The 17,528-nt window shown below is 40.3% G+C and overlaps 1 protein-coding gene across 1 annotated transcript; it reads right to left on the bottom strand.

Annotated features, from left to right (window-relative positions):
• Positions 1-343: 343 nt before the first annotated feature.
• Positions 344-17,485, bottom strand: mettl16 (methyltransferase 16, N6-methyladenosine). The gene is made up of 10 exons (XM_086080329.1): positions 17,371-17,485; positions 17,022-17,156; positions 11,836-12,023; positions 11,504-11,644; positions 10,096-10,211; positions 9,799-9,941; positions 7,541-7,610; positions 5,768-5,857; positions 2,689-2,862; positions 344-1,102 (listed from the first exon to the last, which is right to left on the bottom strand). The coding sequence occupies exons 2-10, from the start codon at positions 17,147-17,149 to the stop codon at positions 512-514; spliced, it is 1,641 nt and encodes a 546-aa protein (XP_085936455.1). The 5' UTR covers positions 17,150-17,156; positions 17,371-17,485; the 3' UTR covers positions 344-511.
• Between the last annotated feature and the right edge of the window lie 43 nt (positions 17,486-17,528).

Below are 17,528 nucleotides of genomic sequence, written 5' to 3'. Positions count from 1 at the left end.
GTTTCAAAAAGGTTGGTGACCCCTGCACTAATGTATTTTGCATTAATAAGGTTCAACAGCAGGTTGAAACCGGTTGCAAAACTCTCAACCTCTGAACTGTGTGGCAAATGATGTGCTCGACTTACCGTGCTACCTGTCTGGAATACATTTCCTGAAAAACTATTGCCAATATTCAACATAAATCATAGCCATGTCTAAGATATAACATTGATTTTGGGCCCAGCTCTTAGGGCTGTACAACGTTTCATAAAACTGGATCAGTGGTTGTTGCGAAATCTGAAAGCAAGTGGACATTAATGCATGTGCAAATATGAAAAGCATCACAGAGCAGCCAACATTTTTATAAAAGCACATTTATTCCCAATGTTTGGCGATATAAAATATCAAATGTGCTGTATTGATGACCCGAAAAGGTAAACTGACACGTAAAACACATTTACATGTTCTGACTAATATTGACTCGTGCTAACCTTAAAGTACAAAACGTGCCATTCTACTGCGGCTTATCTGTTCAGGATTTGGCAACCGCCTTTAAAAGAGTGTTCCTCAAGAAGGTGCACAGCTGGTTCATCAGATCTTTATTCTCACCTTCCAGCCAATGCATCTCGATCACTGCATCGCTCTCCTCATGCAGCACGTTCAGCAGACATTTAAACAGGAAGCGTTCCACTGGCCCCGGGCTCGCTGCTTGTTTTGAGGACGTCTCGCTTGTAGCATCGGCGGCGTCCATCGGGCCGCGTGTTCCTGCAGCGCTGCACCCAGGCGTCATTTCCACCTCTTCACCTGCAACCTTTTCCAGGAGCTTCTGATCCACTTCGCCTGCAGTGTTCGTAACCTCCACGCGTTCAACGGAAGGGGCGCTGTTGTCAGTCGTCTCTGAAGTTACCTGCTGGCCAGCTGGCTTCTGAGTGGCATCTTGCTGGTTGTTTTGGGCGAGGGACGGCGTTGTGGCGGCGGTAGCGCTGCGGTGTGCTCTTGGCAGCTCTCGCAGCTGCCGCTTTTGTTCCCGTCGCTGCTGCCGTCCGTGGATCCAAGTGTTTTCCACGGCGGTTAGGAGGAGGCTCTGCTCCTGCTCCCTGCATGGAACACGCTTGTACAGCACCTGCAAGCAAAATAAACTTTTTGTTTTTAAACTAGATTCAAGGATCTATTTTATTTTAGGGCTGGGTGTCGATTCTAATTTCCTCAATTGATTCAATTTCGATTCACAAGAGTTTAGTTCGATTCGATTTTGATTTTTTTTTCTCGATTTAATCTGATTCACTTGGATTCAATTCGACATTGATTAGTTAATTATTAATTAATTCTTCTTAACTCATTCACTGCCATTGACGGCTATAGAAGTCAAAAATTCATTTGAACTATTTCTATTAGTTTAACATTTTTCCCCCACTTTTGTTAACAAGAGCATGAAAACCTAGAAAAAAATTCTATTGAACATTTAGAATATAAAATTTGTGATTAATTGTCAGTTAACTAGTGAAGTCATGCGATTAATTATGATTTTTTTTTTAATAATCGCCTGACCCACCAAATTTTTAAATAATCGCCTGACCCACCAAATTTTTAAATAATCTTATTATTATTAATTATTAAAAAATACAAATACAATAATTACAATTACTTAAAAAAATAAGGAAAGATTATAAAAAATTAGGGGCATCAGGCGATTCAAATTTTTCATAATTAATGGCATGACTTCACGAGTTAACTCACGATTAATCATAAATTTTATATCTGTTCTAAATGTAATTTTTTTCCCGAGGTTTTCATACTCAATAACAGAAACTTAACAAAAGTCTAAAAAATATTAAACTAATAGAAATAGTTCTAATGAATTTTTGACATCTATAGCCATCAATGGCAGTGAATGAGTTAAACATCAAGGATAAGATAAAAACTCCACAAACATTAGATTCCAAATTACATTTTGCGGAGGCACTAATTAAATTATTTATGTTATTACTGATCGTAACACGTGTTATAATCACTTAAGAGTTACACAAATATTGACATCAGACAGGATAAGATGAAAATATTTTTCTAATTCAACAATTGTAAATATAAATTAAAAAGATCCTGAATTGTCTTAAAGTGCAATAAGTCAGGTCTTTTATAAATGTTAAGAAAATACTTTTAAATTCATGTGAACAGTCAATTTCAAGAAAACAATATCCAAAAAAATGTGGCCTTTAAAAGGGATACTTGACTCATTAAGCCATTTTCAGCAGTGAAAAGTTAAAATTTTGTCCAAAATTAATTTGATAACTCCGTTATGTTTCTTGTAGAATTAATATATTTAAAAACAATTTTTTCCACGTGCTGTCGACTGAAGATGACATCACCTGTGCTGAGTAAGTAGGTAACGACCAATCACGGCTCACCTGTTTTCTGGGTTTAGTCAGCAAAAGGAGCCATGATTGGTCTCGTGATTTCATAACCCTACTAAATTTCAAAATCAAAACGCAGTTAGGCCTTATAGAATTTCAGAGATGTGGTTTAAAGGGCAGCATGGTAAAAGTGCACATTAACAATATCGTTTTTCAAACAAATTGGATTTGGCAGCTAAAATGTACAAATGCTATAATAAACATTTGTTCAATCTTCGGATGACATTTTTCACACGTTTCATATTGCGCCTAAAAAGACTTTCTAAAAACAGACCACTCCACAGAAAGAACGACTCACCCGCAGCTCTGTCAGCGCCTTCTCTACAAGAGTTATGATGGCTTCCAAAGGCCGGCGGCCAGTGCAGCCAAGAGCACGGGCCTTCACCTGAAGCTCCTTCACAGCCACATGGGGAAGTGTGAAGGAAAGAGGCTTCCGAGCTCGGTCCAATTTACGCTTCTTACTGGGGGGCGACTGATGCAGGCCGGAGGAGAAAACGACAATTAGTTCATGGTTGCATAATTTGCATTATCAACTCCACAGTTACCCTAAGTACAGTTCAAAATGTTTTTTTTTTTTTGTAGAAGTATATCTAAAGGACCATTATTGCAGTAAGACAGAGAATGTCTGTTGGTTGTTAGTAAATGGACGGTTGTAATCACGGACACAAGGGGGCGCTCTAAGCACATGCTCTCCACTGGACCTGCAGTGCCTTGTAAAACTGCTCCTTCCTTCTATCGCCCGCTGAAGTCAAACTGTAATGGCGCTAGAGGTCATTAGCCAACCGTATCTCGGGACAACAGAGATGTGTTGTAACGCTTGCCTGAGCACCCACATGCCAGTGACTGTGTGTTCTGTGTCACTCACTCTGCAGGCTGGTGGTGAGGGTGCGAAAGGAGGCGAGGGTCTGCAGTGACGGCGCAGACAGCATGGCCGACTGACCTACAAACAGTGGCAGGGGAGGAGTGGGATGTGACCTTCACGGGCTGCTGCTGCTGCTCTGAGTGTCAAGCTTGCACAACCCAAGGTTCTATTGTATGACTTGATGACTTTGCATGTCGTTAAATGTCAATGAAATTCGTATTTGTGCTCCTTGAGAGCGCAGCTATTCATAGACTGAAGAATTAGAAAGAGGTGTGGGGGGGTGATCACATTGTCCCTCCTCCTGTGTTTGGCAAGGAGAGTACCATTAAACATAATTTGCTCTTGGTTTTAAGTAATTGATGTTCCCCGAGGACACAATTACGAGATATTCCCAGGTTTAATTAGGGGCTTCAGAATGTACTTTCTCTTATCTGTCCGTTCAATAAAGCCTTTTTCCACGTAATATTTTTTAACCCACATCACGCAAGCAAGCTACCCAACTCATTATGCAAATAAATCAGTCAAGCAAAAACCCTTATGTTCATACAGATATGGCGTTATGGCCCTAAAACAACCGGGTCTGCTGCTCTATCGTTACGTACCAACAATAGACTATCTTGACTTTTGCACATTTAGACAAACACCACACCTACATGAAGGCACAATCACAATACAGGCAACCCACTGAGGCATCCAACCCGCTTTTCAAGGGTCTAGCAGCAACTGTGATTTGGGGCTCAGAAAAAAAAACAAAAAACTAAAATCTGTCGGGATGTGCAGTAAACCCAATATTGCCGATTCCATTTGTAATTAATTGAAGTTGTTCTATTTTTAAACACAGGAAATAATTCACATTTTCGTTTTCCAGACTTGCATTACAATGTGTGATCATATAACAAAAGAAGAGATAGGGCACTCTAGGAAAAAAACATTCATATACATATTTATTCAGCTTTTAAGAGTATTAAAACATGAAAAAAAATAAAAATAAAATAAACAAATCAAACGGCTGTCGACTTTTCTGTCACAAAGAAACCTAAAAAGTATTACTTCTATGAAAGACAGTATAAAATAATTCTTTATTATTCTGACATTTATTTTACCCCCAAAATTGATCCCACACTGATTCAAATATCTGCTCAAATGCATCCGATTTAAAAAAAAATATCCACATTACTATGGCAATGTGGTTCCCCAAAAACTAGAAAGAAACGCCGATTAGCATCGAATGACTACATGAGTCACTTTAACAAGGCAAAGCGGCAACTGTCCTGGCATGCACTAACCGACAGAGAAGTCAAAAAATCGAAAATTTTCTCACAAAAAAAAATTCTCCATTTTGCATCAAATTTGATGATTTTGTACACATAAGTGTCTTCTAAAAACACACTTTTGTGTCTTACAAGTTTCCATTTTCAAATGATTGTAGAAGTCTGCAACATTTCTAGGAAATCACAATGTCCCATCAGTGGTGAGCTTTTTTTTTTTTTTTTTTTTTTTTTTAGAACTGGCCCACGGGTACTCATGTGCCTGTGGGCACCACACTGATGACCCCTGCTGCTTTATGGCCTTGTTCTAGCACTTTTTGTTCCCAGAGTGACAACCTGTTATGTAGCATACTAACATTTGAGTTTTCTCTCAACGTCAAACGCTTAGACTCTGCCACAGCACTTCCTGTACTGACATTTCTACCTTGTTAAATGTTAACATAACAACTATTAGTAAGTATCAATCCACTCGAGGTTCCTAAATGGATAGAATTAAGTTGATACTAATCTAAAGCTTATGCGGCATAGTAATTAATTTGTCAAGTTAAGAATTGACCTGGTAGTAAAAGTGTTAAGTAGGTCACGGTTGCATGCGTGCCACATATGTTGAAGAGCGCATGTAACATTAATGAGGCTGCCTCATGCGCGCGCACGCACGCACGCACGTATAGCTGACATCCATAGGATGACATGCATCGGTGCAGTACGAGTCAACCATGCATGGGTTTCTGTGCACGCAGGAACCTCTGTCAAGAAACGTGCGTGAATGCAGGAGGAGGCCGAGGAACGTCACAGGAAGAAATGTAGGCCAATCATTCTGCTTAACTGGTTTTATACTGGAAGGGCTCAAATAGTCTAGCCCAACAACACGCAGCTCATGCATCTACTGAGCAGCCACGTCCAGTTAGTTCTCGCCATCACGCACACACGTGAACGTCTGATGCCATTTATTGTTGTGTTTTCTCCAACACTCACTGTCCGCACAAGACAAAAGCCAGTGAGCGCGCACATTATTTCCTGCCCTGGCAACTGTTGCCAGGCTACTGCTAAACTAAAACCACATAAAGCCTTCCCTGGAGGAGGAACAAGAGCGTGTGATGGAAGAATGAAAGATGCAGTTAAAGGGGGGGGAGGACGAAGGAGGTGCATTATTGAGTTGATGGATTTTGGCTGTTGGAAACGCCAACCAGCAGGCGGAGGCAAGGCCGAGCATTAAAATGGCCCACCCGGGGCCTGCAAAGACTTACCGGAACAATGACATCATCATAGAAGCTCCAGGCCAGCGCCCATCGCATGGTGCGCCCCTGGCAGAACTCGGTGTGCGTCACTTTGGGTACCTAGAAAGAACAAAAAAAACGCACAAAGCAGTCAAACGCATGCTGGCTGTGGATGATTTTTACCCGAAAACATCATCTATTTCTTTTGTTTTAGTTTTTTAAATCGCGCTTGTCCTCATCAGGGTTTTAGGAGATCTGAAGATTATCCCAGTTGACTTTGGGCGAGAAGAAGGGTCCTCCAGTCAATCACAGTACTCGAAAAAAATATTGTTTTTATCTGCAATGTTACATGATGGCACTAGAAAAAATATTTTTAGGTTATTTTATTTCTAAAAAAAAAACCATAGCATTTCAGAAAAAAACTGGTAGATGGGCCAGCTGAAGATTGACACATTTATTTTCACTCTTCAGTTACTGGGGGCCAAATGGGTAAGTGACCCCACCAGATGGAGCTGTATTATTAAAACAGAACGGCTTCATGCACGCACTTTGTTATGCATTTTACTGCCACAGACAGGACTGGAGTTGAACCGTATCACCTGGTAAGTCAGAATCTTCAGTCAACCAAGCCTGAAGGACATTTTGAGCAATGTTCAGCCATGGCGAAGGTCAGCAATATAGTTGTGCAATTCTAGTTTGATCTGTGTACAAACGCGTTGGAAGCTCTGGTTAGTAGATCTGCCTCATTGTCCAGAGGTTCTGGGTTTGAATCTTGGCCCAGGTCCACCTGTCTGGAGTGCTTAGTCCATTCCAAAACAGATTAAACAGACACACCCTCATCCGAAGTCAACAGATTACCACTTCTATAAAGTGAAACCGCTGGACCGAGAGTCACAAAAGAACAGTTTGCTTAATGAAGCATGCAGTCGGTTTGACGCGATCGGTCATCAGACCCAGCAGTCACCAAGCGCTGCACCTTTAAATGTGGCTGTGAAAAGAGAAGTGTACAAACAAACACAAAGTGGGAAAAGGCTTGTCCGAAGCGCACTTTGCAGCCCGTCAGAACCGCTCCACCAAATGACACAATTCGGTTTCAGTCAAAAAAATCAGTATGTCCTTGAAAACAAATACATGGCTACTCAAAAAAGAAAATAATGAGTGATTCATTCAACTAATAGCATATGAACTATTCCTATTGTTGTCCTTATACCCGCTGTACATTTAGATAACAGCCTGCTCTCTGGATGCTTGCCAAAGCTGCACTCGTGTTAATGAGCATCCTTAGCAGACTAAATCCTCAGGAGGGTGCAGGTGCGGCAAACCATAGGACTGAATGTCTTCCTCCTTCAAGCATGTGAGAGAAGTGACTGGCACGGGACTGTAGGCCTGATCCAGTCAGGAGTCATGAGCTACGCTATTAGTTCCAGCTAATGACATTCATTCATGGCTGCTTAGCTGCACAACGCCTTTTGAGGCAGTCATGCACCGCTAACAGAAATCAGCGCATTCATGGCTGACTTGTGACAATTCTCAGTTGGCAAGTTAGACACAGCGAACCCATTTTGGGTGCCGGCTCCCAAAGGAGGAGCTATGAGGATTGTTTTAACCCCTCTACAGTATTCGTAAATGCACAGTATTGTTACTTGAGGTTACTTGCATGGAAGGAAATTGATTTATTGGCTAAAGAACATATTGGGTGTAAATCGAGAAAAGAAAAAAAATAATAATAATTTGATTTCCTTTTACGGCACGTTACCATATAGACTGCTAAAGCTTGATTGCGTTGTAAGATTCAGCACTCACCCCTTGCTTTCTAAGTTCCTCTTTCAGTGGGGCCAAGCTACATTTCTTTCCCAGCATGCAACTGTACCACCTGCGGAAACAAAAATCCACATTAGAGCACACCGGTTGACTACTAAGCTTAGACGCAACAAGCAGAAATGATACAACATATGTGAAATCAACAAACGAAATACACATTTTGACACTTTCATATAACCCTCTCACAATACAGAGCTTGTTAAATGTTGAAGTATTACAAAAAGCCCACTGATTTATCATAAGTCTTGTGACTCCTCGTGGGAAGTTTAAATGATAACAGTATCCTCATATGACTAATTTTTAATTGATCACATAAACATCCAACCAGCCTGCTAGGCCACACGCCCTTAATGGTATTGTTAAATTTGAGCATAGACAAAAAGAATATTAAACAATAGAGAAATTCTGTAACAACCTCATAAATATAGTAGCCAGGGGGAGTTTATAGCAATAGTAAAATTGTTTTTTTCTTCTTCTGAATTTGCCTGCAGATATCTAATAATCCTACCTAAATACTAGATAAGATTTCAATATATTTGTGGATATTCTCATTCATCCAGATCATTTCTTTCTCAGGGCACTGAATCAATTACAACTGGACTGCTTTGTTTGTCTTAAAAGACATTTTGCCACACGGTTGCCTTCAGTTTGACTGCATTGTCCTTAAAAAATAAAAAAATAAAAAATGATATATATATATATATATATATATATATATATATATACACACACATGTGTAGGTGCCAGCCAACCTAGAGTAACTGGAGTCTGTTCTAAAAAATAGCTCACCAGAGACAGAACTGTCTTGCTAAGAAAAATAAGACAAAGTCAACATTTATTTAAATTTAACATGGTACATGTTTCTTAAAGTACCAAATATTCTATACTTTGTTTAAAAATGAAATGGATGATTTTAAATGAAAACAACGTTTTTATTTACCCAAATATTCAAAATAAGCACATTTTACAGCTCTAATTTCAATACTGCGATATTTTTGCTCACGATCATACAGTCAAAATCTAATATCGGCACAAGCCTATTCGTAACGTTTACCGCTGCGTCTCTGAAAGCTGCTTCTTGGACCACGCATGGCGCTTGGTGGTAAACCGGAAGAGCTGCTAACAAAAACATTTTGCCATCCAGTATAATAAAAAATATAATTTGCGTATATTTTTTTAAATTAATAAATATAAATACATTAATAAATAAATAAAAATGAAATATATTCAGTATTAATAAAAATGCATGCAAAGTAATGTAAAACAATCGTGAGCCCTAACTGCTACAGAAAAATAGTTGGGAGGTCATAAAGTCCATTTGATACATCACATACACGCATCAGATGACAATGAAATATTGAATAGCTCTGATATGTGACAGATGTGTCCCACATTGAGGAGCAACAGCCCAACACTGCCAACGTGGCTTTTTAAGTCACCTTTGAGTGCGCAGCTGCTAAATGATCCCGATCAACTTCATGCTTCGTTTTTTTTTTTTTTTTTTTTTTTACCAGAGATGAAAATCTTCATATCAATGTCATGATAAATGCAGATCATTATCTGCTTTTAAGTATGAATTTGCACATGTTGTATTGGGAGCCAAGGGGGCTCGCCCTTATAAAGAGGGCGGGTGGTGATGAGTCTCAAAGGACCAATTGGTGAATCTGGCAGTGTTGCCATGGACACCTGCTGGCTCTTTTGTCCCAGCATGATTTTTGGTTGAGAGAGTGACAACCAGCTGCATTCGGATTGGCCTGAATGCCAAACCTTGGAAAGAAAGAATCGTTCATGTGCTCTCTCTCACCTGTGAAGGTGCATCAAAGTGACACCAGAGCAGACTGGGGTTGAACATTTGTCTTTCCGGGGCACCCAGGTGTGGCGTGTCTAATTTGTTTTAATAGTCCCATGCTGCACCCTCCTCTCACTCTGCTGCTCTGGTGACAGCACTGTGACGAGGGAGGGCTTGGTAAAGTGGTGCCCACCAAAACACAGATGTTCCCTGTGGGTTCCCAGATACAGCGTGGGCTGATTGTGTGCCAAAATCATTCAGGCGACTGCAAGTGACAGCTCCATCAATATCAACCCATTTGCCCATTGCCCCACTTCCCCAATCTCAGGATGCATTTAAACCTCTCAGAACCTCTCTAAATCTATCTACCTCTTCAAACATTTTTACAACTCTTACACATTTACATGAATGCCCCCTCCTCCTTGATGCTGAAGCTTTCTTTGTTCCTCACCGCAAGCGTTTCTTGAGCTGCAGGCTGTCATGAATGATCCTCTTAACAAACTCCAGTTCGCCGCCCTCCGCCATGATTTCCGTCACCCCGCCCGTGTTCACCGAGCTGGGAGGAGGCCGCCGTGCGTTCCTTGAATTGACCCCCTGCGGCGGGCAGCAAGACAGACAGAGATTAAGACCAAATCCTATTAAATGTCTGTTGCTCTCTGTGTAAACACATCCTGCTTCAGACAACCACCTAGCAAACATTTGGATTCAATAGTCAACTCTCTGCGGGTAAAAATGAGAGAAGGTTCACCTTGGCTTCCAGCTGGTTGGCAAAAAAAGGAGGGTTGCACATGCAAAAGTCATACACAATTTCGGTTTCTTCTTTCAAAGCATCCATCAGCAGAGTTTTCTGGGGAACTTTGACCACTGTAGTAGAACAACAAATTCTTAATTAGCAATGTTACAAATTCTCCCTCAAATCAAATCTGACATTGCTAAATGAATGTGAGGGTAGAGGCAATCCTCTGTATCGCCTCTCAAGTTTGTCTTTTCTGATGCTCACAACAAAAAAAAAACTAGGTTGTAGCTAGTGTTAATTCTATTCATTTTTCACCGGACTAAAACCCTTATTAAGTACAGTAATTTCTGGACTATAAGCCGCTACTTTTTTCCACTTGCATTCGACACTGTCGCTAATACAAAGGTGCGGCTTATCCACCAGATCACAAGGCGGCGCACTATAAAGGAAGCGCAAGAACGTCAGGCAGAGCAAAACAAACCAAGTGAGACCAAATACAGTAGGAGAGACAGAACGAGAGCGATTTGCACCCTCATTATGGAAAAGAAAGTAGCGGGAACATTAAAACACCTGAGATTTACAGTCGGGTGCGGCTTATATGTGTAACAAACTCGAGTATTCCCCAAATTTAGCTTATGCGACTTATAGTCAGGTGCGCCTTGTAGTCCAGAAATTGCTGTAACAATAAGTGTGACTAAATCAGTATGCATTTTTGTCAACTAATGAAGACGAGACAAAAATGTACTTAATAAAAACTGGACTCAAATCTATGGACATTTTAGTTCATGAACAAAAACGAGACGAAAATTATATGATTTTGTAAAATCTTGTGTCTGCTCATCTGTCATGGTGACACACCCCCTTTCAAATCTGCAGCAAACACATGGGACGGACAGGAGGTCGATTCACGGTGAAAGGTAAAAAAATAAAGTAAATTAAAGTTATAACGTAACATTAATCCAACAGCTATAATGTTAACGTTCCAACAATAATGTTAATCTGACAGCAAACTAATGCTGGCTAATTTATTAGCTCATAACATGGAGCCATAGCAGCCACTTGTTGATAGACTGTAATTGTGTGCAAAGTTCTTGTCCATCAAAAAGATGAGAGAACATTTTGTGAAATAATTTTAGATCTGAAATGTTCAACATAACCTGCTGACAAAAAAAATAAATACAGTGGTTAAATGATTGTCCTGACTAAAACGTTGACAGTTTTTGTTGACTATAACTAGACGAATAAAATTATGTTTTCTTGGACTAAAATGGACTAAATAAAAACAAGATGATGTTGACTAACTACGATAAAAACTAACAAGCATGATTAAAACTGCACTAAATCAGACTCAATTTAAAAACGGTGGATACAATTCACACTAGTTGTAGCATTGTTGTGACGTTGCAGATTTCGCACCAACCTTTAACCAGGTCAGACAAATGGTTCTGCTCCACATTCCTGGTCGCGTAGTCAAAGCATATATCGTCCACCTCGGTTGCAAGGAAAAACCAGCTGTTCATTGAGGCTCCCAGCAACGGATATATACAAGATGCACCGGTGCCTTTATTTAAAAAAATTAAATAAAAAATAAGATTGTGAGGTAATGTTACAATATTTGACTATTTTAACATCATAGGGAGTCATTATAAAAAGTAGTGATTAAACATAGAATGAAGTCAAATCATCTCTTTTGACATTAAATTCGATCCGTGTGATCAGGACTGAGCTCAGACTATTTGAAGGTTTCGCTACCGATGTCGATGCCTCGACGTGGTTGCTTCTGCCCATCGATGAGATCCTCCACCCAGTGGATGTAGTTGAGGCGCAGAGGGACCGTGGGAATGAGGCGCTCCAGCGGGATCTCGATGCTTAAACCGAAGTCCTCCTTCAGAAGTGTGCAGGTCAGAGCTCGCACGGCCTCCGGCTCCTTAAAATTCACTCTAGAAGGTGCACAAGAGAACGGCTGAGTTTTGGCTGGGAATAACATCATACCACATGATATATAGTACAGCGTGTATATTCTACAAATATATAATAATTTCTGCCACATTGCTGAAAAAAATAGATCCACATCACAAACGCTAACGAGGCTATTTAAAGCAAGGTGTGTGTAAAAATTCATCAACTGTAATGCAGGGTGCCGATTCTTTTGTGTGAGCAACACCTAATTAACCCTCAAACCCGGGCACCCCCCCCCCCCCACCACCACCACGCACCATAGATAAGCAGCTCATTAATTTGCAACCCCACAGTTGAAGACAATGAAACTCACATTTTCCACACAATTAAGATCTCACACTTTTTCTTTCTTTCTTTTTTTTTTGTCTCGGCCCCAAATGTTCATCGCCGCGAGTTGAAATGTTACAGCTGTCATACAAGCAGACGCGGCTGCAGCAGACAGAGTGAGTGGGCGGCATGCAAATAATTAAAGCTTTGCTGAATGGTTTTTGCAGCTTGGCAGATGTAATTAGACACATCCCAGGATTGACAGCGTCTGGCATGCTAGCAGCTCAACACCGGCAGTTTTCAATGGATTACGGAGAGGAGGGGGGTGGGGGGTGGGGTTTGGCAACCTCCTGGGTTGGGAAAATAAGATTTGATTCTAATGTTATGCAGCTGAGTGTGCTGTGAATAGAGCTAAAATGTTATCCCACCCCTACTGTTCTGGTCAGTGTGTCGGGTGTGAAACAGAGAGACCGATATAAATGAGAGGCAATTTACCTGTGGATGCTAACATTAATCTTACAGGGAACTTGCGTGGAATGAACACGCAAGCTTAATGGGTCCAGGTCAACACCTGGCTCCTTCAGGTCATTACAACGCGCTAACATAGAAAAACAGCCTACTCAGAATTGGATGATGATGCTGAGAAAATGCTGACTGAGCACAATATAACCAAGAATGTGTGTTACCTTTTTCCCTGCACAATAATAACAAATGAAATTTCACCTGGAATTGTGTATGAAACATGGGAGTACTTGGATGCAGGTTATTTCATCACAAAATATCTTATCGCTTATTTTTGGACTATGGGTTGGTTTACGGAGCATAGAAGAATTCTTCGTCACACAGCACACGAAGGCGTGCCTAATTATTGCTGTGCTTGCTGTTTGTCATTTATGACCTATAGTGTTTACAGTGTTTCCCACACCATGTTAATGTTTGGGCAGGCCACCCAAGTAAATTGGCCACCGCCCAAGTAGATTTCAAGAAAATGTAATAAAAATATATTAAATAAATAAATAAAAAATACGCGTCTCGACCAGATATACCGCACGTAACATTAGTTTTCCGTCACTCACTTGTGGACCATGAGGTTAGAGGAGACGCAAGTAACAGGACTGAGGACCACCCCCCCACCCCCCCCAAATCTGTGGGAAAACACTTATTTATGTTTACAACTATTGACTGCATTAAATACGTTAGTATTGCGTAACATAGGTTAGTTGCGTGATAGAATCATTTATGCCGGATTAGGAATTGAAATTCAACGTAAAACGAGTAAACTACCCATCATCAAAAGTTGGGTAGTTTTGTTTTACCGGTAGTTTTATTATACAACCAATCCCTATTTATTACCCACAACAAGTGAAAAGTGAAAACACAAGATAGACCCTTTTCCCCCCCAATTTTTTTCAACCCCTTCCCCAAGCTTTAAAAGGAAGTCAACCATAAACATTTCTTGACAATAATATATGCAATTTCACTGTAATCTCTAAACATGACATTCTGATTAATATTACATTTATGGAATATGAGTTATGAAGCAAAATCCATTTAATTGATCTATCTTAGGGGGCGGCCATTTTGCCACTTGCTGTCGACTGAAGATGACCACAGTTGCTCAGAGCTCAGGCAATGACCAATCACAGCTCACCTGTTTTCTGAAGCTGAGCTGTGATTGGTTGATACCTGAGACCTGCGCAACTGTGATGTCATCTTAAGTCATCAGCAAGTGGCAAAATGGCTGCTTATGAGATGGATAAAAACAGCTGGATTTTGCAGCTTAATTCATATTTTACTAACACAGTTTTAAGCAGAATACTGTATTTAGTCTGGTGGGGCTGCATAAAACATATTGTCAAGAAATTTGGGGTGGGTTGATTTCCCCTTTAAACACATTTAAACGTATTGATATACAAGAAGAAAATAGCCACATTTTTAAATCTTTGAGTTTTAAATCCATAGCATGATGGTGAGGCTGTAAAGCACAATAAAAAGAGTAGAAGAAGAAGATGAAATGAAGCAGTCGCAACAATAGCTCACTTTCAGGTGATCTTCCATCCTCCCTCCTTCCTCAGAGGCATCATTAGAAAAAGATCAATATTCAGACAGCAGGGCTGCTCAGGACCGACCTCTATTTTTAGCCCTGTGGGGTGTGTGTGCGTGATGACGAGCAGGGCTGGAAACGTCATGTCTCTATGGCAACCCCAGCTACAGAAAAGATGATAAGCAGAGCACGCAAATCCGGCCACGTTGGAGCAATGGCCGACGCCAGACGAAGCGTGCCCGCGCTTTACGTCTTTGATGCCACGTGGGTTTGCGGCAGCGTGCTTATTCGTCGCAGTGGATGGCAAACGACATGGGACAAAAAGTACTATAAAAAGGTGCCGTGAGGTCACCGTCTGCCGCTGAAGAGACTTTGTAGACAATGGCGTACGGTGCTATAGTGAGCGAGGTGACCTTCAATGCACAGTACAATTTTGATGCCTCACAGGTATGATGAATAAATTACGAAGAAGTGGCTTCCGTTCGTTGCATTTTTTTTTTTTATAAATACACCTCTATGCCCTCACCTCATACCTAATTAGTCCTATGCTGCCTCCCAATACACACACAGCCAAGACGTGAACCTCCCGACTCTCAACTCAACGCTAAACCGAACATGAAGCAAAGAGACTGAAAACAATTTCTCTGTTCAGACTCTCCTCTCTATCTGCCATCAGCCTGCTGCGCGGTCTCTCCCAAAATGACAGCCGACTTATCTCCCCCAAGAAAATAAATGGTCCCATCCACCGCGATGATTACTCTCATCCCCCTACTCGCCGCTTAACTACTTAAAAACCCAGTTGACTCAGTTCATTTGGAATCACACAAAAAAAACCATAATCCTTTCACTGATGGTTGGCTGGTGACAAAAATTCCCAAATTTTCCGCAGACACCTGTCACAAATCCTTGACATCTCTTTTTGTAGCTTGAAAACATTTTTTTTTTGCAAATCGTTTTGCCCAGAGTTGCAGTCGTGTGATTGTTTTTTAAAAAGGGATACTTACTCACTAAGCCATTATCAGCACTAAGAAGTTAATATTTTGTCTATAATTAGTTTGATAATAAAAAATTTTAATGTATGATTAATACCTTTAAAAATGCATTTTGCCACTTGCTGTCGACTGAAAATGACATCACATCTGATGGAAATGAAAGTTTTTATTGTGATTAATGAGAATAATTAATAACCAATCCGCTAACTGAACCACTGACAACTAGAATGGGCTAACCCCAGTTTTGTTATTTTGCAGCAGAGTGATTGAAACTTTCGGGGCTGCAATGATTGTTATATTTTATGAATAATATATTATCCGTAGGATAATATTATAACATCGAATATTATAAACAATAGAATAGCAAAGCATGAATGTATATTAACACATTTGAACATTTGAAGCACATTTCATGCCTTGCATGTGTGAACTGTGAACATTTACTTTGTCGCTCTTAACATTTTCCAATGTCAAAAAGTTCAGCGTTGCAGCTTTCTTTCTTTTTTGTACTCAAAATAAAATATTTTGCAATATTTTCAGAGCATTTGTGATTGTGTGTATTCACATGTACTTTCAGTAATAATTTGATAATGCCAATAAATGGGATCATTTTAGTTATGATTATCTTCACATCAGTTCATCTCTATTGGCCAACAAAGTAAATCATGTTTTGAATATTAACAGTGATGACTCAGTGGGGGAAAGATGATTGACGGGGGCAGTGCCCCACCAAATTCAGGAGATGGTGCAGTTTTCCTTTCATTTCCATATAAATTGTGCAGCAATAAATTAATATAGGAAGCTGAAGCTACAAACTTAATTAGCTTTGTGATCCCGCAATCATCCCATGTGACTGCTGTCACCAAACATATATTTCAAATCCAAGCTAGAGAACATCGTCGCTAGCTCAGTTAGATTTTTTTCCCCAATTTTCCAAGCTAAAGGGAGTCATCAAGGGGATCAGTCTTAAAAAAAGTGTTAAAATTGTAGTTTGGAGGTGAAATATATATTTTCTGACATACTTTGTATGTCATTTTATTTCGTTTTACAGGCTTTAAGGGCACTCATGACATTATTGCGCTCCACAAATTCAGTAGCAACAACTGGCCACAAAAACAGGACCAGGAAAAAGACACACACATCATAATATTTAAATTCATTTTTTTCAAATCACTATTTCACTATGTTGAGCTGTCCAACAAACTAAAAAAATACTGTGCCACCTATGCTAAACCAGTGCTTGTTCATCAGTCTGTATGTTAGTACGGCACCAACTGACAAGAACAGACTCAACAGTGGTCATGGAATAAAACTACATGTATGCATGTACAGTACATCTAGTCCTACTTCACAACCTCAGTATATCAGTCTATAGTATACCATTATGCTCACAATTAGTGACACGTTGAGAAGAAGCAGTCTCGTTGATAACTAGCTACATTATTGCAAGATGTGTTTTTGTCAGCTATGTCCTAATTAGCTCGAGTCTACTGTTTAGTTTACATGAATTAAATTGCTGCTTTTGCAACGCAGTCAGTAGTGTCGACTTAAGCCTACCGCATGCACAACGCAGATTTTGCAGTGATACAGCTACTTCAATATACTATTACTATAAGTTCTTAATAGCTGGATAAATAGCCTCAGTCGCATTTAATTGGCACATATTTGATACTTACACGGCTCGTCCACTCAGGTTGGTGTGCACATGTTCTTGGAATTCTGGGTACTTGGAAGCCAGGTAGGCAAAGTCTGGCGGTTTGTCTTTGTAGCGGTTCCTGGGATGCATGGACTTGTTCAGAGACATAACAGCCCTGTGGTAAGATTTATACACACAAAACACAAGGTAAGACGGATTTCGTCCAATTTTAAAACTTACATTTTTAACAGTCGACAGGTTGCGTGAATATTCTGTCATTGTGGGCAGCTTTTACATCGAGATCAGATCGCTCCAGAAAACATGAACTAATCAAGACTATACGAGTATGTACAACCACAGCCTAAATCTTCATGCCATTGTCAACATACCTTTAGAATTATTGGAAGGCCAAGTTGCCTCAAATCGGATGCTTGCGTTGTCCACGTTTCCCAGCTTCACTCGCGCGCTTCCTATTTGTGTGACGTCATCACCGTGCGCCGCCCCCGGTGCTACACGAATGCTATCGAAAAGGCGAATGTACACAAAA

Source organism: Leptonotus elevatus, chromosome 7, assembly GCF_054856555.1.
Source record: "Leptonotus elevatus isolate MCC_2025b chromosome 7, RoL_Lele_1.0, whole genome shotgun sequence".
Classification (NCBI taxonomy): domain Eukaryota; kingdom Metazoa; phylum Chordata; class Actinopteri; order Syngnathiformes; family Syngnathidae; genus Leptonotus; species Leptonotus elevatus.
The sequence above is the reverse complement of the archived record's forward strand: the minus strand, read 5'-3'. Positions and strand labels throughout refer to the sequence as shown.